A 26,526-nucleotide genomic window follows, 5' to 3' on the forward strand; every position below is an offset into this window, starting at 1 on the left:
GTTAGAACACTATTTGTGAATTTCATGAATGATATGCATAAAATGGCACATGAACTTTTCCATAATGGTGCTATGTTATTATATTAAAAATGTATATTCGTTCTATGTTAATGTCAAAGTACGGTTTACTGTGATCATCACCTCCTCCTTTCTATTCTTTCAATCAGTTTTTTTAGCAACATACTGAATGATATTATGCTAAGCAATTAAAGAAACAAAATATTAGTTCTTGGTAGCAGGCTATGCAACCTACTTTCTTATGACATGAAATACTAGCAATAGAAACAATACAGCCATGAAAATGCTGTAACAAAAATTTTGGTTGATCCTTCTGATATGATTGATACCCTGAAAATAACTATGGTTTTCAAAAGTTACCACTAACAAAACTGTATGCCTTTCTGTTTCCTTTTACATCCTTTATCTTCCTAAAAAAAAGCATCTTAAAGCTATTATGCTCAAATAATAATAAAGGATTTTATAAACTGCTGTTTGTAATTTATTGAGGGTTAAGCACAGGCATTAGGGATGGTACTGTTAAGACAACCTTCCCCTTTGTGACCTAAGAAGAAACAAGTAGTTGTATTTAGGGTCACCTGTTTCCGTAGAATAAACTCGAAAGCTCTTGTCCCAGAAACCACAGATAAGAATGTAGCGATTATCTGCTGTGACCACAAAGCAATGTGCATTGATCTGTATGCTCTGATCCACAAGATCTGTGATCTGCCGTTTGTTCACACCAGAGTTATTGGCTGTAACGAAATGCAAAACACGTTTTACAAGTAAGCCATTCCAACACCTTCCTGTCATCCACTTACAGAAGAAAATGAATACATTTAACTTTCAATGAACTGTGAATTTGTTGTTGAGTAAGCATTTTGAATATGAACATTTAGAGCTGTCTATATGGCTGTCAGAAATACAAAATTATGGTGAGATTTCTGTTTTCCCTTTGAATAAGACTAAAGATTTTACAGGAGATGACAATGTCTTATAAACTACCTGATGCACTGCATAATACGTGGTAATATTTTAAGTGCTCTGCTGAAGTACTCTCCAAAACCAAATTTAACTAGTGGAAAGTGATGGAAGTCCATTTAAAATACCAAGTTAACGTTAACAATATTGCAGAAAGTAAATTCTTCTGGTTGGTACCTCTCCTACAGAAAATATCCCAGCTTGTATTGTGAGATGTTGACATCCCCCATACCTGCAGATGCTTAACTGGATCAAAGATGCAAGGATTCAACTAATGAAGCTATTCAAATCTAGTGTGTTTTTTTCAGAGCTGTCTTACCACCTACTCCTCCAGCAGGCAGCCAAGCCATGGGCAGTAATGTCAAGGAGCAATTCCACCTGTAAATTCCCCCAGACAGAGGGTAAAGCAATGTTTCATGCAGAATACCACCACTCTGACTATTAAAGGGAGCTGTTAGGAAGGACTAGGAGTAACCTGATAATGTGCTTTTTACTTCCTGTGACACCACAGACAGGATTTGGCAATACAATAAAGGTATGTTCCCTCCCACCTAGTATTAACTTTCTAAGACTTCAGTATATAATCTAAGTTAATTATCAACACTTCCTCTATATCCACTGGAGAGAGAGAGGACGCTTCACAAGGCAAATCATCTCATGCTGTAATAGCTATCCAAGTGCTAGGCAACTCCTGAGGATGGTTTCTCTTTCTACAGTAGCTATGGAGGGAATCTTTTGACAACTCACTTCAGCTAACTGAAGTTAGGTGAGATAAAACTCACTCTGAGAGACATGTTTCTGCTAACGTAGGAACACAATGCAGATAATATTCTGAAATTTATTTTGTCCCTATTTTGGGTTATTCTACTTAAACAACTGCATGAAATAAGTGACTCAATAACAACAAAAAATATTACATTTGCTTGTAAAAGTTAATACCATATTTATGTGGATTCCAAGAACACATATTACCAGACCCTCTATGTCCATCCACTGAAACATAATGAATAACAAATTACTCAAATTTCCAGAACAGGTGAGCACAATCTTTATACCCTAACTTTAGAGAGGAAAATCTGAAGAGAAAGCCATTGTCATTATATGAGCAAATGAAGCATAGAGAATGAGAAAGTCAACTCTCCTGAGGTATGTGCATATAAATCTTTCAACTGTGAATACTGACACAGATGAAAAAGGAACTTCTCATCTGGAGATGTTTAAAAATGCATTTTTTTCTCACCAGTGCTGCAAAATTGTCCCTAAGAACCTTCCTTATCCACAATTTCTGTTTCAAAAATATGCCTACTGCAAAAAATTAAACAAAAAACCGCAAAGCAAATAGTTGCAATAAAAGAGAAATAATGACCATTAGGAATAGAAGTCCCGCAGTATCTCTAACAGTTTTAGCAGATACTATTTCTCAAAATACTTAACTTTCTCAATTTTTTTTATTTAAAAAATAAAATCAAGCATCAATTTAAAATCCAGTCTTTTCCTTTTTTAAATTTAGTAATGCCAACTTAAACAGTCCAAATCAAAAACTGAACTAAAAGAAATGGATCTGCATTTGCATTGATATACACAGTGCTGGCTGTAAGAAATAAAAATATTTGAACTCTACCAGATCCCCACATTCTATTTTACTAATGTGAGCTGATAAGAGAAGAGAATTATAGATATGGGCTGACAGTGTAACTGACTTAATTGGTTGTTTCGCAAATACCAATTGCTGGTGGTGTTAAAAACAAATAGCACTCGTATAATCCCTTCAGCATCAATAGCCAATGCTTTTAGTTCTCAAGGACTGACAGGAATAAATATTTTCCTATCTTCCATGTTAAATGAAGCATAATATAGAAATATAGCTTAATCAATAATTCTTGAAAATGCCTTTTTCAAATATATTGATACATTTTCATATTGACATACCAATCAATGGATCCATTTCAATTGGAAGATGATGGGCTTGATCCAAAGAATATCCTGGGGCTCCCCGAAGGCCTACAAATGAAAGGAAAAAATAAAGTACCTAGGAACCTTGTTGCCTAAATTTTTAATATGATTTTTCTAGGCTTATAACTGCATTATTTGATTATTTTATATATATAAAAAGTAACATCTTACTATTACTTGTTCTATGAATCTTAAGATTTCTTCCTCTGTGCTACACAAATATGCATTTGTTAATTCTTCAGCTATGTATTAGTAACTATAAATGTATGAGTGCTAATTTCACCACAGTTTCCTCAGCCACAAACATTCATTAAATAACTCCTTCAAAACAGTGTAACAGAATTTTTTTTTTTTTACATTTAAGCACTGGGTGAAATCTTATAATAGCACAGGAAAGAAAAATAATTGGATTCAATGTTGTTATGAGTTTCTCACATATGGAAATCTGTAAGTGACAGAAACATGGATCTTTTCATGGATTTATCTAGAACTTTTAGCTGGGAAATTGTGGGCTACAGTAAATTTGCCACAATTATTCCTTAGTTCTACCCTGAGCAGTCCTGAAGCTGTTCAAGTGTGCATCAGGGGCTGCATACTTAGAGTTATCTGCTCTCATGCACAGATAACATTGCTTTGGCTCTTCTGAGCACCTTCCCTAGCATAGAAATCATAATGGTCACTACTGAAAACATGATTTTTGGCAAGAATTGCCATGTTTCAGAAGAAGGAGATACAGAGCTTTGGAGAATAAACTCAATTTTTTACTACTGCAATAGACAATTAGAGGAGGTAAAAGAAAACAGAGCCTACAGCTGGCCCTGCCATCTTCTGAAAAACATTCCCCTGAGCACTTCTCCTTCCCTCCTTTCTCTCTCTTCTTTCAAAACCAAACCACTTTGGGGCAGATCTTTCCTGATATTAACTCAGATTCATTTGCTTCTACTGTGAGATGGTTATGTAAATGTCTAAAGATGTACATACATCCCATAACAGTAAAAGTGGTCCGTGTATACATTTCTGTAGATTAATCTATCCTTTCTATTAGAGTTGTGATTTATTAAAAGAATATTAAGGTAATAGGAGGAAATTGATACCCTGTCCTAGATAGCCTCTTGCAAAGTAAGACATTGCTAGGCAGGATGCAAAAGCTAAGAAAATAATTAGAATGAGTTTTGATTCTCCAAACAGTTTTGTTTTCCTGTCTCTTCCTGTTATAATATATTCAGAAAGTATTCCTCTCTCAAATTTACACCAGAGATTTTCAAATGGTGCAAAATTTGGTTCATGATTGGTTCATGACTTGAATTCTGCATGTTTGCAACATGACTTACATTTTACAAGAGTATATATGAAAAACTAAAACTTAACAGTCACATGAATCATAAAGGCCAACACAACTTCTACTAAACTGGATGACTTCAAATATCAGTTGTTAAGGAAACCCTTGAAATCCAGGATACTGTAATATTAGTGATCTTGACTCCTTCACAATAAAGTATGGGTAGGAATTTTGGCTTCCCCTCACTTGAAAGTCTGGATAAGAAAGGTGTATTTGAGTACTAAATAATCCTCCTAAGATGGAGGAGATGTGAATGATGATGGGTACAAGTATTTGAGCAGCATCCTGGGAAAACTCAGGGGAACTAATTAGTAATTAGTCAACCAATGTTAGTCAAAAGAGGGTTAAAATATCAGGGGACAGTTTCTGTACCTCTGAATAATTTCTGATACTGGACTCTTCCATTGAGGACACTTTCACAAAATATTTTTTTAAAATGTTGTGGGCTTTTTTTTTTTACCCCTCTAAAGTTTTCCTTTTCATTTTAAAGAAATGGGTAAAACATTTCTACATCTAATGCAGTTGCACCTGAGGTAGTACCATAAATGCACAGGTTTATGAAAGGCAGAGATATCCTGTTTTGTTCCTGTTATATTCTCTAAACCACCGTGCAAAGTTTGTTTGTAAAAAGAGAACAGGTACCTTCTTAATACATGTGAAATGTAATATTCATGCTAACATTATTTAAATGTTCAGAATAAAAGTATTATTAAATCTTCAATAATTAAAAGTTATGTTAACTTCACTTGTTCTGATATTTCCTGTAATGCATGCCTATAAGGGAATTCCCATTAATTCCTCTAATAATTGCTTGCTGTCTTTGGCCAGCCTTGTGCATAAGAGGTGGGATCTATTTCACCTGACTTGAATTATTCATTGAGGACATTTAGACTAGTGAAATCCCTAGGGAATCTAGAATCCTTTTATGTCTACTAGAGGTAGACATCTAACTTATATAACACAAATCACTCTCCAGGAGGACCTACTTCTGTCCAGGGGTTTATTTTGTGTGGAAAAAGACGATACTTCTTTTTTTGCCTAGCCCTTACAAAGTTCCTGAGCCAGCTACTGACTCACACTCTCAAATACCAGGTACCTTATTGTTTTATCCAGGTGGGAAACATTTAAAAGTTTACAGATACTGCAGCACATGGGCTATCACAGCAGGAAGCTACCTTAGAAAATGTTCATTCCCAAATGGGGCAGTACCTCATGTACCTCATGGTCTCACCAGCTATTTAGCACTGCTTGGGACAACCTCAGCACCTACATGTCCAGGTGAGGAGACCAAACAGTCCTAGCAGCAATACGGAGAGATGAACAGAGGGGCTAGATGGGAAATTTGAGATGACCATGTTGGATGGACTTTTGGGAGGTAATAAGGAAACTTCTCTTCAGAACAGTTTACTGTTTGGCTGCTTAGGCTTGCTTAGCATCCCACATTATCTGAGGGTGACCCAGGGGAAGGCTTATGACAAGCTCCTGGACAGACCTGAAATCTGTCTCAAGCAGCAGACAATGATGTATGCTCTCTAGTGTGCCAGTATGTATTTCTGAAACCTGGGACATATTAATATCGGCTGTGTCAAGAACAGCAGCACTCTCCTGAAAAGCAGGGTATCAAAGGCTGATCCTGATGTAACCACAAATCGATTGGCTGCCATGGTGATGTGCTGCTGCTAGGGAGAGTGTTTCTAGGAATGACACCAAAGAAAGCACAAGCTTTGATTATTTGACATAAACCAGAAAAAACAAGAATTTTTTGTGCACAAGCAGGTGAGTGAGATTAACCTACATCTAGCTACATCATACTTGAAATTAAGAGTTGCACTGTTAAGGTATTCACATTTGAATGAAATGTGCCCGTGAGAACCTACCCACTGTGTTGTGCCATCGATTGACTGCAAACAGCCTGCTGCAAGTGACGGTCACCACGGCAGGAATGGTCAGGTGAGGCAGCGTGTTGGCTGCCACGTGTGTGACGGGGGAATTTGATGGGAACTTCAGCACCATGATGACATCCTGCTGCATCTGATCTTTAAACATGAGAGGGCTCTGTGGAAGGAAACACTGTTGAGTAGAAAGGAGAAGAGAGCAGAAGAAAACAGAAGGGATAACACAATTAGTGAGGAGGTCTGAGGGAAAACAAGGTTAAAAAAGAGAAGGCAAGCATGCACACATACAGGGAAAACAACACTACCTGCACATCTACACTAGTGATGGAGGAAAGCAAGATCATAAGCTATTATTGGATCATTACAAGAGGACAAGTAGAGAATAGGTATGGTAAGGGTTATTGTTAACAGGGCGCAAAATGATCATTAGCATTAATTAATATATAGTAAAATGTAAAATTATTCAGCAGTTAATAATCATACAATAGAGATGCAAATCAAATAAAAGAGTTAATCAATTAATACATCATAAATATAAATACTATAAACTATAATGGTTGAAAAAATAAATTTTAAGAGGGACTCAGAAACTCACAGATATTTAATTTTTCTTCCTGAATTCTTTATATGAAATACAGCACTTTCAAACATAGACAATTTAATTCTAGGTAAAGCATATACATATTAGGGAGTCTGTAAGTAATTATAAACCTGTTTGATAATTCTGTAAGTGACAGGTGTTTTTGTACATGGACAATAATACTGTTATTAAGTACTGGATTGAATATTATTTTTTTCAGCTACTGTTATAACAAATAGAATTATTTCTGGAAGTTCAAATAATCCTTTGTATTTATTACTTTAAATTATTATTAAAAATATATTATCCATATCTTAAGAATACAAAATAAATATTATGTACATTTGACATCTACACCTTGCTTGAAATAGCTAACACTAACGCAGCTAATGCTTCCAGATCAATTCCCACTTTCACAGTGTACAACTAGAGACAGTGACTTCCTTGTAGATAGATAAAATGATTGAAACTAGTGCATGTATTACTGTCAATGTACAAAACTTGAAAGAAAATGCCTAGCTCTAAGCATTTAATCAAAGGCACTGAGGGGCACAGATATCTGTCTTATTCAGTCTGGCTATTTCACACAATTCTTTGCAAGAAGCACAGAGAAGAATGCTTTGGGAATGAATTTTGGAGTTCAAATTGAAATTCAAAATATATACTGTATTCTCCCAGGGGAACAGGCGGGAGGATTCCAGTATAGTTTGAACTCCAACGCTTCATTTTTGTCAAGGCATTGTTCATAAATCAGCCCCTAACAATGCATCCTTTAAAACAAAACGAAACAACATGCTTACTTTAAGAGAATCCTGCAGGCATTCCCGCTACATGCAGAAATAAGAATGTAAATATATATTTACCAAGTGTATATTTATGAGGATAGGGCCTTTTACACAATATTAGACAGGAAAAGCCAGGAATATAGACACCTCCACCTTGCTCTGCTACAGCACTGCAAGCCGTTTCTGCCAGGAGAAGGTACGGCTGCATGGGCAATGGGGAGCATTACAAGTATTGCTTAATGGGTACTTTATGACCTACAAAGGATCCTCAGGTTCAAAGGGAATGCATTCCCGGCCAGCCGTTATGTCTCACCAGGTGCATGGCAGAGCTCCGAGGTGGATGGGGCTCAATGAGCAACTGCGATGGCGTCTGTCCAAAGTTCTGTATCTGCGCCTCCATGGCCTGCGGGCAAGGCAGAGGGACTGTCATGAGCAATATGCATCAAAGAGAGAGGTCAACACACTGTGTGACAATGCAGGCATATCCCAAGTCAGCCATGAAAAAAGTCCAGAAAATTCACCCGGTGCTCTCCTCTCAGGCTGCAGACTCATCCAAGTGTTAGTATTTTGTAGACAAGCTTTGCTTCTCCTTTCAAGCATGCTTCAGTTAACCAACTAACCATTCTCATTTCCAGTAACTGGCGTTATATGTGAAAATGTTAACCTGTGAGGACATGCAGTTCAGGTCTTGAGAGAGCTTTTTTTTGCATTGAAAATAACATATATACCTTAATAAAGTCCTTTGTAAGGAGGAAAGTATGAGGATCTCTAATAAAATAAGCCTCTGGTATCTTAAAGGAGGGGAAAGAAAAACAAACTGAGAAACAAAATTCATCTATAAAATATAATAAAAACAAAATAATTACTATTTTGACAACAACATTATCAGGTTAAAACAAAAAATGCCACAAACAAATCTTGCCAGGCACATTCAGACTACTGCAAAAATGTCTTCAAGCTGCATACCTTCACTGAGTATTTATTTCATGCTTAATTTTATTGTATTTTTTCATGGGCTTTCAGGCTTCACAGTTTTGAAATGAAAATTTAGCAACTTCAATGCATTCTTCAAGACGTAAATCTACTTTCAGAATAAATCTGGAGCAATTTGATAGGGAGAATACAGCCCATACACTGAGATGCTTCCACTACTCAAACAGTTCATTCAAACAAATATATATTTAAGATATTGTCTTAAAAACTTTGGCAAAAGATTGCTCCTTGTAAAAGCGATACTGTTAAAAGACAGTCTTTATTTTTCAAATAGACAGGTGCTATTTTATTTGACCTTGTAAAATCAAGAATAAAGGGTTCATAGAAAACTAAACTGGCATATTTTGAAATGCACTGTGCATTATGTACCTATATATATACTGTACCCTGCACTACTGACCCTTAATATTTTTCTTGCAAGCTTTATGAATTTTTCATTTGCTACACACGAGTAACATGAAAAAAACCCCAAAACATTACTATCTTGGTAAATTACTTTACTTCTTTCAGGCATAAAATGGTAAGAAGAACAATAAATACTACATGATACAGAAGAATTATTTTAATCTACATATTTTTTTTCTACAAGCCAATTCCTACAATCCAATCTGTTTTCCTCCACTTCACAGCATAGATGCAAGAACAGATGTTAGAGAGAGATTTCCCAACAGGTCACTAATGTCCACCATTCTTGAGGACCTAGATTGACAGGTATGTAATGGAATACCACAAAAATTTACTAAAAAATAAACTTAATGTAAAGCCCAGTCAAATGGCTGTAGGACTTTCAATGGATTGTAGCCCTAGTGCATGTGATGCTGCTAATTATCCCAGTACAGGTGATTTCCTGCTTGTTGACTAATTCAGAGTGGACTTTAATCTCCAAGGTGTAGAGTGTTTCTTAGGAACTGATGAGCATCTCAGGTTCTATTAACATCATTTAATGATTAATTAATTTAAAATCATAAAGTAATTTTATACAAGAGCAATGTATTTATGTAGGCATAAGCATGTATGTGTATATATATCTATGCTGTAGCTGCATTTGTATGTACCATACAAAAGGTATCTCTTCACATGCTGTGTAGATACCTCTACTCATGCAGACATTTTTCATACAGGAATATAAAATTCACTTCAAGTCAAGTCAAATCAAAGGTAGCATTTTCTATTACATTTAGTGCTCTATAACGGATTTGGTTGTGGGGAGAAAGGAAGGAAATTATACTTGTTTGTGAATTTAATTTTCAAAACGACTGCTATCAGCAATATCAGGCACTGCACTTCCACACAGATCTGTCAATAATATTTTGAGAAAAGTAATTTCCATTTTTCTTTTTTCAAATAATTATCAAGGTTAATTTAATTTTAATTTTTTAAACAAAAAAAATTTTCTGTGTTGAAATAAGAGTGTGAATTCTATTTGGCAGCATTACTAAACAAAAAACAGATCTTCCTCTCTTACCCTTTATAGTGATCCCTTAAATGATACTTCTGTTCTCTCACAGGCACACTGAAATGAATTATTAATTTTTTTTCAGTGCAGCCAAATTTACACACTCACTTTCATGTTGTCTGGCCTTGGCAAATTCTGATTCTTTGGCTGTAAATTCTGCACACACAAACTTTGCTGGCTTTGCCTCCCAGTTGAGGTAGATTTATGATAGTAACAGGGGAAAATAAAGAGAAGCATAATACGATAATAAACTAGCATATTTTTTCGGATTATGAGGAATGGACACTTAAAACATAACTGTCAAAAGCAACTGTTATTTTACAACTGAAGATGTCCTGGTAATTACTCACTTACATAGTTTACGTACCCATAATTTTAAAACATTTAAGTTAATGCCAAGTCCTTCTGTAACCAGAACAAATGCAGAATCGAGACCTTGAAATTCAGGGAATATTGAATATTTTTACTGTTTTGCACTTATGAACACAACCACCTCTCCTCCACCCTGCAATTAGTAATGTTATCCTTTTCTTTCAAAAATACCATTTGTAAAACTGACAACTCTTGGAAGCATTAAAGAAACTGAACAATGTTTCTTTAAAAATATTCATAACATTCAACTAATGCACTGAGACTACAGTATGCACAACACCACAGTTGTGCACAGCTACAACCAGTATTCCTCTCTAGAGCTTATAACACTTAAAAAGGACAGAAAAACCTTGTCAAAACTTACACAGAAGACAAACATAAGCATACAGAGATAAAGTGACTGGCCCAAGGGTATTCCTAATGCTGCCTCCTATCAGATCACTTGACACAAAATGAAAAGCAGGTACAGAACAGATCTGTGAATAATAATGTAATACATTGATTTGTTTACAAGAGAACTCTAGCTGTATCTGAAATTAATCTGAAAGCTGGTAAGCATACACTGCACTTTTTCTTAAACTGTAAATCATCAAACTTTAGACTTATTTAATGGTCTTAAACATTTCATTCTAATTAATCAATTCCTTTTCTGCCATCAGATCTTGAATATTGTGTGAAAAGTGATACAACACTCCCTGAGACATACATTATAGTTAATTTAATACAAATTTTAATGTCCTTCATGTAGAAACAATATAAGCTTGGAATTCAGCACTTGCCAGATTCAATGTTTTTGGAACAGCAAAATGGCAATTATATTAGTTTTCACTTTCTTAATAGGATGTTGCAGAAAAGCTATTTAGTGAGGTGATTTGAGATTCCCTACTGTTTTTAATATGCATAAAATGAGATTTGCACTACCCACACTTCAGGGAGTATCTGTTAGGATAGGATCATTTATTGCACAGAGATAAAGTGGGTCTTAGTCTATTTCTTGATAATCATAGGCCAGAACAAGGAAAGAAAAAATATTCACAAACTTGCTAGCAATTTAAAGTTTAAAACGAGTTGATCTCACACATCCTAATTTATGTAACCAAGCAAAACGCAACTCTGTAGCACTTAGATTGGCCATTTAACAATAATATACAGATTTATATTATACGTTTACTCTTTTTTTTTTCAAGAAATCAATATATAAAATCATCTAGTCTTCTGAATGATACTAATCTTAGATATAATGAGCAACATCCTCAATGTATTTTGCTCAAAGGAAATAAATTATTGGGTTCCAAATTTTATGCCTAAAGGCAGATTTTACATTCACAAGGATACTGGGATGCTCATCTTCAACCTGGAGGTTTAGTCCTTAGTGTCAGTTTCCTGTGAAATTAAGAGTTCAATATATCTGCTTTGCTCATTATGCAGCCTACCAAAGTATTTTGGTTTTATTTCTTAATTCCGGTTGAAAGAAACACAAATCTGCCATTGAATAATTAAAGCAATCTGTTTCTTTAGGTGTAAGAACTATTTTTAACGGTCAAAGGCAATGCATCCAGCAGCAAGCAGTGTAACTCAACAGGAGCAGAGTTGCAGAGCAAAAGAGTTGGTCTTAGAATATAATAGGATATTTTTTTTCAGGTGGAAGGGACCTACAATGATCATCTAGTCCAACTGCCTGACCAAAAGTTAAAGCATATTGTTAAGGGCATTGTCCAAATGCCTCTTAAATACTGACAGGCATGGGGCATTGACCACCTCTCTAGGAAGCTTGTTTCAGTGTTTGACTACCCTCTTGGTAAAGAAATGCTTCCTAATGTTCAGTCTAAATGTTCCCTGATGCAAAAAGTAAAGGTTTTCTTTGCTCTTTGGCATACCTTTGCAAAAAAGGTAATCCATAAAGCAGTTTATTTTTAACACAATCTTTCTCTAAAAGAGTTCTTTAGAAATGCATGGTCCATCTTATTTGCAAACTCCCCTTTGCTGAGAAAGATGCCTGGTCACTACATAACACAAGAAATACAAAAGTGTGAGTACTTTTACTTTGTCATGGAGGGAAGAAAAAAATTCCAAGAACTAGACTGCATTGCAGATACCAATACATTGTTTTTATTCTTACGTGAGGTGGCCTTGTTTTCTTAAACTACAATAATTAGTTAAACTTTCTAAAATATGTATTATCTGAGTTTCTTTATGGTTTTATTACTTTTTTTGCATATTCAGTCTTTTATTACTAATTCTCATAATCCTGGTGTGTTTTCCTTCTCCTGTGTCCTCACAGGTTTTCCTACAATCCATTTTCCCCTGCGCATGGAGACCGAGTCCAGTGAAGAGAAAAAATCTGTAGGCATTCGAGAAATATGTACCACGGCAATAGTCATCCAACTTTGCCTTTCCTGAAAGTTTGTTTCATTTTTGCATCCAAGTGAACACACGAATCCTTTATGTGCCCTTTCTCCCATGCAGTTGCCATGCTCAACAGCCCCCAAGCACTGTCTTTTTCAGAGCAAACATGATTGACAGCTCTCTGGTAGGTAGCATGAGCAGCTTGAAAATGATATTATTTTATATGAGTTGTGTAAGATACTGCTTTGTTATCTGTGTCTACAGTTGTTAAACAGCATCAATTTCTTCAGGACTTTTGATAAGTTAAGTTAGGAGTATTGATTTCCATTTTATTATTGTATGTTTGGAGGAAAGAAGTGCTACAGTTTAAACACAAGCAATGACCACTAGTCTGGAGGCTTTGATACAGTGGTTATTTAATCAGGATACTCAAGGGACTGAAAGATGGGCACAGAAATGGATTTTTTTCTGTAGGTCACTACTTTACTAATTTAACAATAGAGAAGGGGCAACCTTAAGCTCCTTGCCCTCGGACATATCTCATTGGATTCAGTGTGCAATTAAATGGTTTCCCAGCTGAAGACCAGTAGCTCAGAGCTGACCTTCAGCCTCGTCCCAGAGCCAGTCCACCCCTGAGTTTATTTCTCTTTCTCCTGTGAAAGGAAATAGTACTATGAAAGGAATGGGAATGTGAAAGGTAAGATCTCCCATTCTCTTTACAGGCATGAGTTACATCAGTGACCTTATTTGTCTCAGGCAGTGCTGCCCTTCAGCTTTCACATTTACCTCATTAAGCTACTAATTGTGATACCTAGTTCTTCCTTCTTTCACCTTTATAGTTCTCCCATTCTTGCCCCTGATAGTCCAATATGCCTCTCACGACACAAAAATATTTTAAACACTCTGCCAGCTTAAGGAGGCATTTGGTTAATACACTGCAAATGGGAAATAAATTCAAAATATCTCTCAAACAGAAACAGAGAAGGTAAAGCAAAAATAGCATAAAGTCCTTCAGTCAGGACAGGTTTAGCTGAGAATGTTTCTTACTCTTTCAGGAATGCTCTTATGTGTGAAGTTCTCATGTACATAAGCACAAATACTTCCTTTTCCTCTCTAGCAGTTGTGCATTCCACTGAAAATAATGGAAAACTTCCTTAGACTGAAAAGGTCTGACATCAAGGAATGAAATTCCTCTCTCCCTTCCTAACCATACCAGAAAGAAAAAAAAAAAATAGTTTTTCTCTTTCTTCTATCCTTCCAACTCTGCCTGGAGTTTACCACTGGTATAATGAAATTCTCTCATTAAATTACACTAAAAACTACAGCAAACTCTATTATGCTCTACAACAAATAGCTCTAACTCCAATTCCTTTGACAAGGTCTATGTTGTTACAGAGGCTCCTCAGGCCACGCTGCTCAGTTCATCACTTTCTTTTTATAGTTGCAATAATTTTTAAAACTGCATGTTTTGCTCCCAGTCAAATGGCAATTTCACTGCATTTTCTTCTCTGTTGTTTGCCTGTATGCAAGGCAGACAGGGAACATCCCTTTGCTTGTAGAATCAATGCTCTCAATACATTTATTTCTAGTTTTGTTTACAATTACATTCAACTTTTTTTCCTCTGAATAGAATAGAATAGAATAGAATAGAATAGAATAGACTAGACTAGACTAGACTAGAATAGAATAGAATAGAATAGAATAGAATAGAATAGAATAGAATAGAATAGAAAATATTCAGTTGGAAGAGACCTATAATGATCATCTAGTCCAACTACCTAAGTGATTCAGGGTTCACCAAAAGTCAAAGCATATTATTAGGGGCATTAGCCAATGACAGGCTTGGGGCATAGACCACCTCTCTAGCAAGCTTGTTCCAGTGTTTGACCACTCTTTTGGTAAAGAAATTCTTCCTAATATCCAGTCATCTAAACCTCCTCTAGCACAGCTTTGAACCATTCTCATGTGTCCTGTTGTTGGACAGCAGGGAGAAGACTTGCTCAGCACCTCCCTCTCCAGTTCCCCTCCTCAGAAAGCTGAAGAGAGAAATGGTGTCACCCCTCATATAAAGAATATTTTATTATTCTCATTTCATGTAATTATTTTCTTCAGATGAACTTCTGTACTTCTTATGTTCATGTTTGTAATAATTCCAGTCCCATACAGATTGGTAACATTTACTGAAACTCCTGTGTGTTCACAGATGTCATGCCAAATGAAATCATTGCTCTGTCATCATCCTCCCAAATCTGTATTAAGTTTATAAAAGGAAATGTTGCTTTCTTTGATCATTAAGTTATCGAGTACAACACATTAGAAAATATTTTACTGCTAAGTCACTTTTGTAAGACGTAATAGCATGATGCAATAATTTATTAAATGTGTAACTTCATGACATAAATAATAAAGGTTTTGAAACTTGTGCAATCAGGATTTTTATTTTTAGATGACTGATAATTGTTCTATTTTCCTATTTGTTACATAATGAACAAAATTTTCTAATTTTCCTATTGTTACATAATGAACAACCTCAGAAACAAGGATTTCTCTCAGTCTGACAAGCAATTTTACCTTTTCTGAAGACATTTCCTCATTTCTTTTAAAATAAGAATATTTGTTGTTGTTTTTGAATGATAAATATTTAAAGTGAGTGACTGAAATAATTTCTTATCGCCTAAACTCTACCTGTATAAGGAAACTCTTCCATAGCCTCTTTTCATTATTCAGACACCAACACTTATAGTTACATTCAAAAGGCTACCCAGACAAAAGCTTTATGTGATTTGTTGGGTGAGAGGCCAGTCTAGATGATCTTTCCCATCTGGTGTTTAGCTTCTCTTTGACATCTTGATTCTGCAATGCAAATTACTAAAATGTACACCTGCAACAGAATTTCCCTGTTGATACTACTCCATTGTACAACTCTTTTATGTAATGGTAATCAAAGCATCACAACATGAAGAATTGCAGATGCGTCCTAGGTAGTATTTGCAAACCAAACCAAACCAAACCAGCTCCGTTACCTCAATGTGCCTCCTGTTTTATCAGTCCTGTTACTAAGAGGAAGTCCTCACTCAGGTTTTAGAAAGATCTTGCTCAGAACATCGTCTTCTATTCTGACCAAACTGGTTTTTTTATTCCTGGGTTTGTGTTACCAGTTTCAAGTTCCAAGAAATTCAAGTTCTTGTTATTACCAAAACTCCTCTTGAAGCTACCCTTGCCTGCCTCTTTCCTTTTTTTCTTTTTTCTTTTCTTTTTTTCTCTTTTTTCTTATACTATTACAGTCTTAGGTTTGGCACTTCTTAACACTCCTACTCAGGAGTTTTTGCTTTTAAGCCAAACATTTCCTTTCCTCTCCCTTATGTCATCCTTTAACTAATTTACTTTTCTCTTTTGCATATGAAATATAAGCCAGGATGCTGAAATCTTAATTTATGGTTTTAGAACTTTGGGATGGAATTTTTTTTTTTTTTTTTAAACAGAGCAAATGTATGACACAAACATTCTTTTCTGAAAAGGCTCCTAGGAATCCAATCACATTACCTCCAATAATGAAAAGTATTTCAAGGCTTTTCTAAAGACAAATTTGTTACATTTCCTTGAGTAAGAAATAAAAAATCCTCTGAATTTTTTAATGCGTCTTCTCTTCTGACTGGAACCACTACAGATTTTTAAAGTTTACAAAAGAGGAAGTGAAGGAATAAAAAAATTATATGAAAACTGTCATTAGCATCCCTTAGTTGGCAGCCACTAAAATTTACAGGCATTTTAAAAAAACACTGCTGCTGTCTGGGATGCTACGATTGTTTCCACATGTGAAAAGCAGTGAGTAACAGCCAGAAAGTCTGAAGTTCCAGTTGTGCTAGGCTAAAAATTGCCAGTAGTATTTTTCAAAACACCATCAACTGCATTTGAAACCTGCTAAATTTTATAAGTCAAAAGTACTTAAAATAAAGCCTTTTTTGTTTTGAAATGCCTAACTAGATTATATTATATAATATCTCAGTGAATTCACTAATGAAAAAAGAAATCCCAAAGGTCAAGACTAAAAAATCCCATATAGCTCTGGGAAGGCTGCAAACATCATTTCTCTGTATTGACACCATACCAAGAGCTCTCTATTCCTATGGTAACTCCTTCACTGCTTCAATAAGGCTCCCTGTCTTCCCAACCCTTTCCCTTCCTCCTCCTCTTTGTCAAGAGTTCTAAATGTCCTTTCTGTCCTTTTCTCCTCTTTGTTGTTCACCTGGCTTCTCATGCTGCCATGGCACCTTGTCCTCTCTCTCCCTCCCTCAAGAAGACAGGAGTTGTGTAAATGCCCATCTTCCCATGCAATTCCATTTCCTCTCCTTCATACCTCATTTTTATTTCTTCAGAGATTAAGAGAAGCTGCTCACCCTGGCCTGTTCAGTTAAACACTACAGCACATGCAGAGCTTTGTTCTGGGCAAAAATTGAAGGTACTTTTGGTTTTCCTACTATTTAAAATATTTTTTTTTTTAAATTCAAACTCACATACCACTCCATCACCATTTATGCTAACCAGAATGCTGAGCTGAAAGTAGAAGTTAGTTCTTCTGTGGCAATGAAGACTGTTAGTATTATTATACTTTATATTCCTACAATAATAAAGCTCCAGATATTGTCCATCAGTAGAAAAGCTACAAAACAGAGAAGGTACTTGTGAAAAAAAATCTCTTGTTATTTTTCTCTCCATTGAGAATAAAGAAGAAACTTCCTCTGTTCATTAAGATCTCCTGGGGAAAGAGGCATGGAGAAATCTCTAGTCTGGACAAAACAGCAAAACTGAGCACCTCTGTCCTTATTCCATAGCCTGGTCTGGAAAGCAGAAGCGGTCAACGTGACCTCAACTCACTGCTCTCAACAGGCCAGTGCATCAAGTGACAAAAGCAGTGGTATTTTTGAGGAAACTGAGGGAGTGAATATTTCTGAAGGACCCTTGACTTTCAAGCTGGGTGGCCAAATGGCTTGTGACTTCTGCTAGCCAGGAAAGGTCACAGAAGCGGAAAGAGCCTGGCTTTGCTGGTACCCTAGACTTGCTAAGTGCTTTGGGGAGTAATTGGGAGTGGAGCCAAGTAAGTAGCATTGGGCTACTTCCCATGGTTTTCAGGGAGGCTGATGTCATCAGAATATTGCACTGACTCTTACATACAGAAAAATTCTACTCCATGCCATTAGAAGGGAGAATTTGTTGGGGACCACATCAGGTTTAATACTATTTATTATCTCTTCTTACCTTTGGTTTTGTTTAAGATACCATATTTTAATTATTATTTTTAGGACCACAGAGGCCTTTAAGTGTAGGCATCCTATCCATAAAAATGCAACAGTAATATCAGCAGGAGGTTTCATTGAAACTTTGAAACTTCATCCACTCTTTTCTAATTATTTTTTTTTCTTCGTGACTAATAGCTTTACCAGTGCATGCTTACAGCTGGTTTTAACTATGCTTTTTATTTTAAAAGCTAAATTGTGAGCTTTAAAAATTCACAGTTAAACTATTTAAATCAACAATAAATGTATGTAGAATTTCTGAATTAGAAGTTTATTTTGGGAGGGAATTATTTTTTTAAAGAACAACAATTTTTAATTTACCCCCAACTCATTAATTTTTCTGTCCATCAACTGAATTTATCCCTTTTTTAAGAAAAATGTCTCAAGTTATTTCCTTACTCTTTGGCCACTTAATTTCCCACTTCAATATTGCCCTCTTTCTATCTTAAGAAATGCTCATACATTTGTATTGTATTCTGCAAAACTACTACACATTTATACATTTTGTGTAATATTCTGATAAATTTGGCAATATATAAAATAAAAAAGGGAATGTGAATAGAGTAGTATTTAATTTGTGTGATAGTGTAAATTACATGCAACCAGGTTTGGTTGTACGAAGTGTAGTAAACTATGACTCTGGATAGTAAACTATACATAGTGGATGCTCTGGACATCTACTGATGACATTTTTTCAGCCCGTTGACTTTAGCCTACATAAGTCAGCAAAGGACCAACCACTCAGACAGAAGGGTTTAAACAATGAAGAGCTCCAAAGAGCTAAACTAAGTGTCTTGAAAAACTTATACTCATAATGTAGCAATTTTAAAAAATAATTTCTACAATAACCATTAATTTGTCAAAATTAAAAAAAAAAAAAATAATCGTGAATTAAGCCAAAAAAGATGAAATGACTTATGATGGAAGTTAATGTAATCATGATATACAGACTAATGCAGTTCCTGGCAAAGTAGTTGGGTTCGTGTTATACTTACAGCTATCACCATATAGCTGTAAGTTATATCCTTACTGTTATCACCATAACAGAAGAAAGCAGAATAAAAGATACAGATGAGAAAGTCCCAATTTTCCTATCTGTCTATAAAGCACATTCTTCCTAATAATGCATTTTTACACTGTTTGCCCATTGTAGTTTGAAATGACCCATTTAATGAGGCTTCTACAATTTCTCTTATGAGACTTGTACAGTGAAATCACAGCATATAGACCTTAGGAAACTTCTGCCATTAAGCCTGAACTTTCCTGTCTGAATTTGATCCTGTAGCTGCTAGTTAATCTGGCATCAGATCAAGTAAAATCCCTGTCTCAGCTGGCATTGAGCAACTCTCCATATTCCTGCCTTTCTGCTACACATCTCCTTTCACTCTGTTATTTTCCAGCAAGCACTTGAAATCCTGTTCCTAAATCAGTCTTCTCTATCCTCTGATCACTAGGATGCTCTTCTCTGTACTCTCTCAAATCTTTCTGGTAAACCAGCACAGATAATCACACACCATGCTCACGAGGAAGTTCAACCAAAACATGAGAGAAAGGGGATCTATTAGGAACTGTTCATAACCCATGGCAATTTGGACAGCAGTTGACAAGGATTTGGATGACCATAAGCAGGTAGGCTTTTGAACTACTGGGACATTGACATCTTTTGATGTAAAAGGAAATAAATTAAGGTATATGATAAAATCTAGAGAGTATCATCATGGAAAATAAATGTCATTAATAACTACAATAATGAGTAATCTTTACTTCCAGAAGGATGACCTACATATGTTTCAGAAATCCACACATAACATATAGAACATATTTATTTATACTTATTTTACAATTAAGAACATCCCAGGTAGGAAAACACAAAAGAAAATGAGGAAAACAGGGAAGCAAACAGCAGAACAGACCTTCTGAAAGCTTGCAGTAATAAAAGAGAAAAGGGTATTTAATCATTAAAGAATGCATTTTAGCTGTTACTTTTTTTTCTTCTGGTTTATTATTGAAATAAAACATGATCACTGAAGACATTTTTTAATGCTTGGAATGCAAAACAGACTTCGTAGTATGTGTATTTTCTTCTTGCCTTATAAATATAAAGCTATAAAAAAAATTAGAAGTATGACTTCATGTTCTACTTCTGCTTTGTCAAAAGAAAGCAAAATTCATGAGTAGTATCTTTCCTTGTTAATGAAATACACACATGAATTTAAGAAAGTAGCCATATAATATCAACTTTTTTCTTTTTCTATCTCAAAACTGTGAAAAAGTTGTCATGAAGACACTATTTTTTACTTTATTAATAATTATTGTAAGTATTCTGAACAGAAAGGAAATGCTGGCTTATCTCTCTGCTTTCAACTTCGTCTTTCTATGACAAATCCTCTGCCTTGTTCCCACCCTGAGAAGGTGCTCTAAGATTTGCAAAGCACATGCTCTTTACTACAAATTGTGGTTATGACGATGTTCCAACCATCTGCCAGCTTTCAATTTATCTAGTGCAGGACACAAGAACTATCTGAGAACAAGCAAACCTTCAAAAATAACAGCTGAGGAAGGACTGACAGGGAAGTAGGTAAAACACACATACTGAAAGGTGTCACATATAGTATTCATGAAGCTTGAGGGTATATTAGAATTTCAGTTTTGGAAACAGGTTATACCATTACATTTAAAATAAATGTTCTCAGTTATTTTCAGGGTTTAGCTTACAAAGAAATAATTCTGTTTGGATTATTTCCCAGAACGCATTCTTCAAAACTTCACTTCATTCTTGACATAAATTGAAAACAATAATATAGATATACTGTACACAGGCTTCAAAACAGCATTAAAGAGGCACATTATCAATATGTTTAAACCATTTAGAAATCTCAACTTCGCATCTTTCTAAGGGAGTGGCTAGATATTTAGAGTGAGTAATATCTGTTCCAATAAACTGCTATGTGTTAAATGTTTTGAATAATACTTAATTTATGCTGAGGTAATGACAGCATAATATAACTGAAATCTGTGCTAATAGGAAAAATGAAGCCCCTTCCAGCTATTTCTGCTACAATCAGCTGCAGTAATTTTCACCCCATCTCTCTCTCTCTGTGTCTCTCACATAAAATACTGCTCTAAGTGTATGTTCAAATGCTTGTTGCTAATTTTAAAAATCAGTAATTTGTACCTGCCATCCATATGGAGAAAACTGAAATAACCAGACAATAAAGAAGACATTTTCATGTATAAGACCTATATTTTATATAATTCTGCAATAAAAGAGAACAATTGCAGTTAATTATGTTGTTTTTACATCAGTAATACATTAAATTCAGTTTGGGTAAGACTCCAGATTGTTCTGAGAAAAATGTATAAGAAATTTCTAACATATATGAGAACTGACCAAACGATTTATTCCAAATAAGAGGTAAAGTAGATTGAGACATTTTCTGGAATAGGAGTTGCTCTCAAACTCTAGTATTCCCTTGATGAACAAATTACCTTGAAATACTTATTAAATATAGTGGTTAAGTTTCATCATCTAAATAAGCTATCGGCAGTTCTTCAGTTTAAATGCTCAGTGTATGGTTGGTAATGTACATTGAGTGGCAGTGCTTAGCTCTGTCTGGATGCTGAGCTTTTTAATCACAAGTACAATGAGTAATAAACAAATCCCAGACCTTCTAGTATGCAATTTTGGACCCAAACCTACCTGTATGCAACAATTTGTTTTTCTTCCAGGAACTGTATTTTTTCTTGACTATAAAAAGATTCTGACTTCCTCTAAACATATAACAGCATGATCCAGGAATGATCATGAACTCAGATCAGCACAGATTCACTAAAATACTGACTACGTGATCATCTTGAATACACTCATTAATGGGAGATACTATGATCAATCTTTAATTTAACCGTAGATAATTGCAAGGGTAGAAGGATGTTTTTAATCTGGAATCATATATATCAGATTATGATTCCTGACTCCTTGTCATAAATGGCTTGTGTTACTAAGGGCAGATGCTCCCAAAAAGCTATTTCACAGTAAAATTGGACGCACAGTTAAAATGTTTCAGCTATTCTGCAGCAAACACCTTCTGAAAGTCCCTTCCCCTGAACAAGAACAAGAAAAAGAGCACACAGTAATTTCAAAATAAAAGCCAATACATTGGGGAATTACTGTGTGGCAACTGACCTGATGCATTTACATTAATTCCTTATTGAATATTCTTATTTAAGGTCTCTCCTCCTGTATTCAGTGTCTTCTACAGGAATCTTTACTTGAAGAAATAAATACCTTACCCTCAAAAAATCCCTTTTGTTTTCTTCTTGATCTATAGAGAGTTATCATAACAAAGTGACAGCAAGTAAAAACTTTTCCTTTACAGAAGAGGATACTGAGCTCCGACACTCATTGCAAAGACATAAAAATTACTGTGCCCACAAAGGCTCCCAGAGTGAAATGTAGAACTCCATTTAGTTTTATGTTGATAATGTCCTCAAACATACAGAAGAGACTCACAGGTAAACAAAAATATAAAATAATCAAGGGGTTTTTCCCCAAAATTGAGGAAAAATTAGGGGGGCGGGGGGGGGGAAACAAACAAACAAACAAAACCTCTTTTGTATGTCTGGGAAACACAGTATTTGGAAATGAAGGAGATGTGGACATCTCGACAAAAATCAACAGGATGCAAGTATTCATTTTCCAGAGAAGAACAGAGCCCTTAGTATATAAGAAAATAATTTCCAGTTTGATTATGGCTTTTACTCAAGTAACTGTTCTTGCTATACAGATTCCTTCAAGCAACTGTGAAAGAAGTGGATATTGATACTACTTGCAGCTTCCTACTTATTTCACCACTATCCATATTAATGCCTAAGTAGGACTGCTCCCAGAAAGGAAGCAAAGACCATCCCTTGTATGGAGGCAATTAAGCACAACTGAACATGTAAGTGGCCAGTGCTGTGGGTATGATTCAATCAAGCAGATCCATAGGGGTGGTTTTGATATTCTTGTCACATCAAAGAAACGGCGCCCAGATTAAAAAAAAAAAAACCTAACAAGTTAAAAATGAAATCAGAATAAATAAGAATAACTCTGAGTGAAAGGAAGAACAAGCACATAGTTTCAAAGGGCTGGCATTACCTTGAAAGTGTTATATAGTGCTATTAGGATAGCGTGTTAATTTTTTCCTCATAAATTTGCCAGGTTCAGCCACCAGGGAAAGGCTAGCATTCCAGCTCCCTTTGTTAAAGATATATCTATCTTGCTGAGTCTTGACAGCCCTATCATGTCAGCCCTCTGTAGTAGCAAAGAGTGTTTCAGCAAGGAGGGGGGAAAAAAGAAAAGGAGAAAAAAAAAGAAGTGAAAACTGATGTGATCTACTCTGCTTCCTGTGGGCATATTTCACTATAGCAGATCCAGAGGGATGCTTTGTAATTCCTGTCAGATCAAAGAAAGAGATAACAGAAGAAAATATAAGAGGAAAAATAAAACCCAGAAATGAGGGTAACTGAAAAGCACTGCAAGACTACCGTATCATTATGACTTTTCAAATTATTTAAATATGCTAAATATCAAGTCACCACCAAAGAAATAAATATTGCATAGGCCATATGTTCTGTAAGCTGCCAGCAAAACCGTCCTACTAGGATTAGCTTACGGGTGCAGCAACTGCCTGTCAAACACTAGCAATTTTAATCATTTTTCAATTTGCTGTGTGAGTTGCGAGTGCGCTCAGGTATTTTGACAGGAGGCTGCTCGGAACAAATATCTGAGCCCAGTAGCTTCACATCACCTTGCTTTCCTACACACTTGCAATTCCAGTTGGATTAGGAGGACGCAATAGTTTGGTGAAGATGCAGCAGTCACAGGAAAGTCACTGCACTACACTGCTAAGCTGTATTTGTAACTCACATCCAACACAAGGATGATGCAAAGTTAGCTACAGTCCAGCACAAACCAATAGCTGTGTAATATAATGTTTCCCTTGATTTTTCAAAACATTTCTAATCACAAATAAACTGAACCTCTAAAAAAAAAAAAAAACAAAAAACCCAAAAAGTGAGTAGAGGTCTGGCTATGGTTTTAACAAATAAACAGAAAACCCCAAATAGTACTTTTCTGCACACTAGATACGCTTTCAGTACTACATGTGATTAATTTATTATGCATTAACTGAAAATGCCCACTTAATTATTTTGCGTTTAATCTACAAGGTAGTACTGAAAATAATTTTAGCTCTTCTGTTGCATTTTCTAATGACCAGTAGGACTGTGCTGCTCCCTTTCAGCTGCAACACTTTGTGTCAAGTAAAAATAAATTCCTAACTTGAAAAAAACAGAACTCTTAATTTTTAAGTGTCCAGGTATTTGTGAAAAATGAGGCTCCTAAAATGTACAGATGTTCTGGGAGAAACCAGAGGAGGAACTGTATTTTCCTAAAGAAGTGGATGAATAACATTGAAGAACCATAAATAAACTACATTTCTGATACTGTTCTTTATACATTAGCATTCTCAGCATCAACCCCCCGAAGTCAGCCAAAGCTGTCCAGTGGAAAGGATTTGGATTATGATGTAAACTAACAGTAAAGACAATTCCAAATAACATCTAATGTCCAATATAACTACTGTTTACATATTAAAAAGAGATACAGGCTTTGTACCAGGGATGTTCTGTCATGTTTCTCCACAGGAGAAGACTGTCATGGTAAAGTTCATTATCAATTACTGCTTTACAAGTACAAGATGAGTTAAGCTGTCATAATTTTCTCAGCCAGAGATCCTGTGCTGTCAAATAATGTCAATTTTTAATCTGACAAAAGGAAGAAAATTATCTGTTATTCTGACCTCTAATTTCTTGACATTTTAATGCTGTAATTGCTGTGGTTAGTGCTGCAACTATGATTTCACCTGTCAAGTAAGAATGAATCAATATCCTGAAGCTGTTCTTCAAGTTTTAGCTTTCACCTCACTGCTTTTACTTTAAAAAAAAAAAAAAAAAAAAATTACAGGCAGAAAACAAAAGCTGTCAATAGAAAAAAAAAAAAAAAAAAGAATAATTTGGGGCCTGAAAGATATTTATTTTATCACACTTTTTTTTTTTCCTCCTTATTACAGTATGAAAACAATTTTGCAATGTGCAGAATAAGAGAGATCATTAAAAATGATAGAGCTGGAGAAATTCCCAATTTCTAATAATAAAAGTTCTAAACAATAAAATTCAATTTTGCACACTCTGTGGAGCATTTAAGTCAGGACTTTCATGTTGCTCTCATCACTATTTGAAATAAATTATACTGATCAAATATTTTTTGTGCTATCAGAAAATTGAAAAGTTGTTTGAAAAATCAAAATCAGTATGTTTAAATAAAATCAGTATATTTTACCCACCCAGTGCAGATCTTAAGTTGCCAAAGAGTTATTACAGGGCAGACATACGTGATTTCATAGACATTAGTAATCTAAAACTTTATGCTATCCCAGCATTCCAGTTTCACCCATTGTGAATTTGCAAAACAGAAAATGAAGCAAGCCAGAAGGAGAGTCATCTACTAAATAGGTCCAAAAGGAACAAAAGCACAGGATGGCCATTTTTCCAATGTTAAACAGTAGAGATTTCTTAGAGGGCTCACCCATGCATGGGAGAAAGATGTAAGGAATGGCAGGGAGGAGTTATCCCACCATTGAATATATTTTTGCTCCAGCCAGATGTCTACTGAAGTGACTCCTTTACCATTCTTCACAGAAGGCTAAGAACAACATATTCCTCGAGGGTAAGTGAGGTGCTCAAGCTGAGGGTGAAAGCAAAAGGGCCAAGGTATGGCATGAACAGCTCATGGGGATCTGACATTTTAAATTATGTCTTTCAATCAGCTTAGACCTAAATGGGAGGAGGTTTTATGTGGAGCTTTATTTCACTGGACAGGTTCTGCTGGGACTCAGTTCGATATGAAATTAGTTACAGCCACAGTTTGAGTATGTTACCACCATATTTGAACCCGCTGGTCTGATAATGGCTGCTGATGACACGGCTGCATTGATTGGTTTATTTTGCAGCCATTTATTGAGAACATTCACCATCTTTTGTATGACAGAAAAAAAAATTCAGTTTATTTAGAAAATAAACATCAGAGCATCTGGATACCAAGATATGCATTTTCTTGGATAACCGCAAAACTCAATTAATTTTAAATTGCAGTGTTTCTAAGTTAAGACGCCAGGCACTATCACTTGCCACTGTAAAACATACTAAACAATCATTATTACTATTTTCAAAGGTGCTAGTGTTCCTATCCTTATATTTCTGTATTTATAAGTGAGATTCAGAGGCTTTTAAAACATCTTTTATCTTTTAATTTTTTTCTGGAATATCTAGTAAAAGTCAGAATAAAGTAAAAAAAAAAAAAAAAAAAGCCAAGTAACTAATATAGAACATATATACTTGTAACAAACATGACATCCAAATACCTGATCTACTATATCATCAAGGTGTCAAACACTATTACTGGACAGAGAATGTTTGCTAGTTTCACAGAGCTCA

General features: G+C 35.3%; 1 protein-coding gene across 1 annotated transcript in view; it reads right to left on the bottom strand.

Annotated features, from left to right (window-relative positions):
• Nucleotides 1-26,526, bottom strand: part of LOC104521085 (neurobeachin) — a 100,901-nt gene that overhangs the window by 19,682 nt on the left and 54,693 nt on the right. The window contains 4 exon segments of the mRNA XM_010162976.1: nt 597-752; nt 2,908-2,979; nt 6,148-6,340; nt 7,844-7,933. Coding sequence (XP_010161278.1) covers nt 597-752; nt 2,908-2,979; nt 6,148-6,340; nt 7,844-7,933 — 511 coding nt within the window.

Source organism: Antrostomus carolinensis, unplaced genomic scaffold, assembly GCF_000700745.2.
Source record: "Antrostomus carolinensis isolate BGI_N321 unplaced genomic scaffold, ASM70074v2 scaffold3202, whole genome shotgun sequence".
Classification (NCBI taxonomy): Eukaryota; Metazoa; Chordata; class Aves; order Caprimulgiformes; family Caprimulgidae; genus Antrostomus; species Antrostomus carolinensis.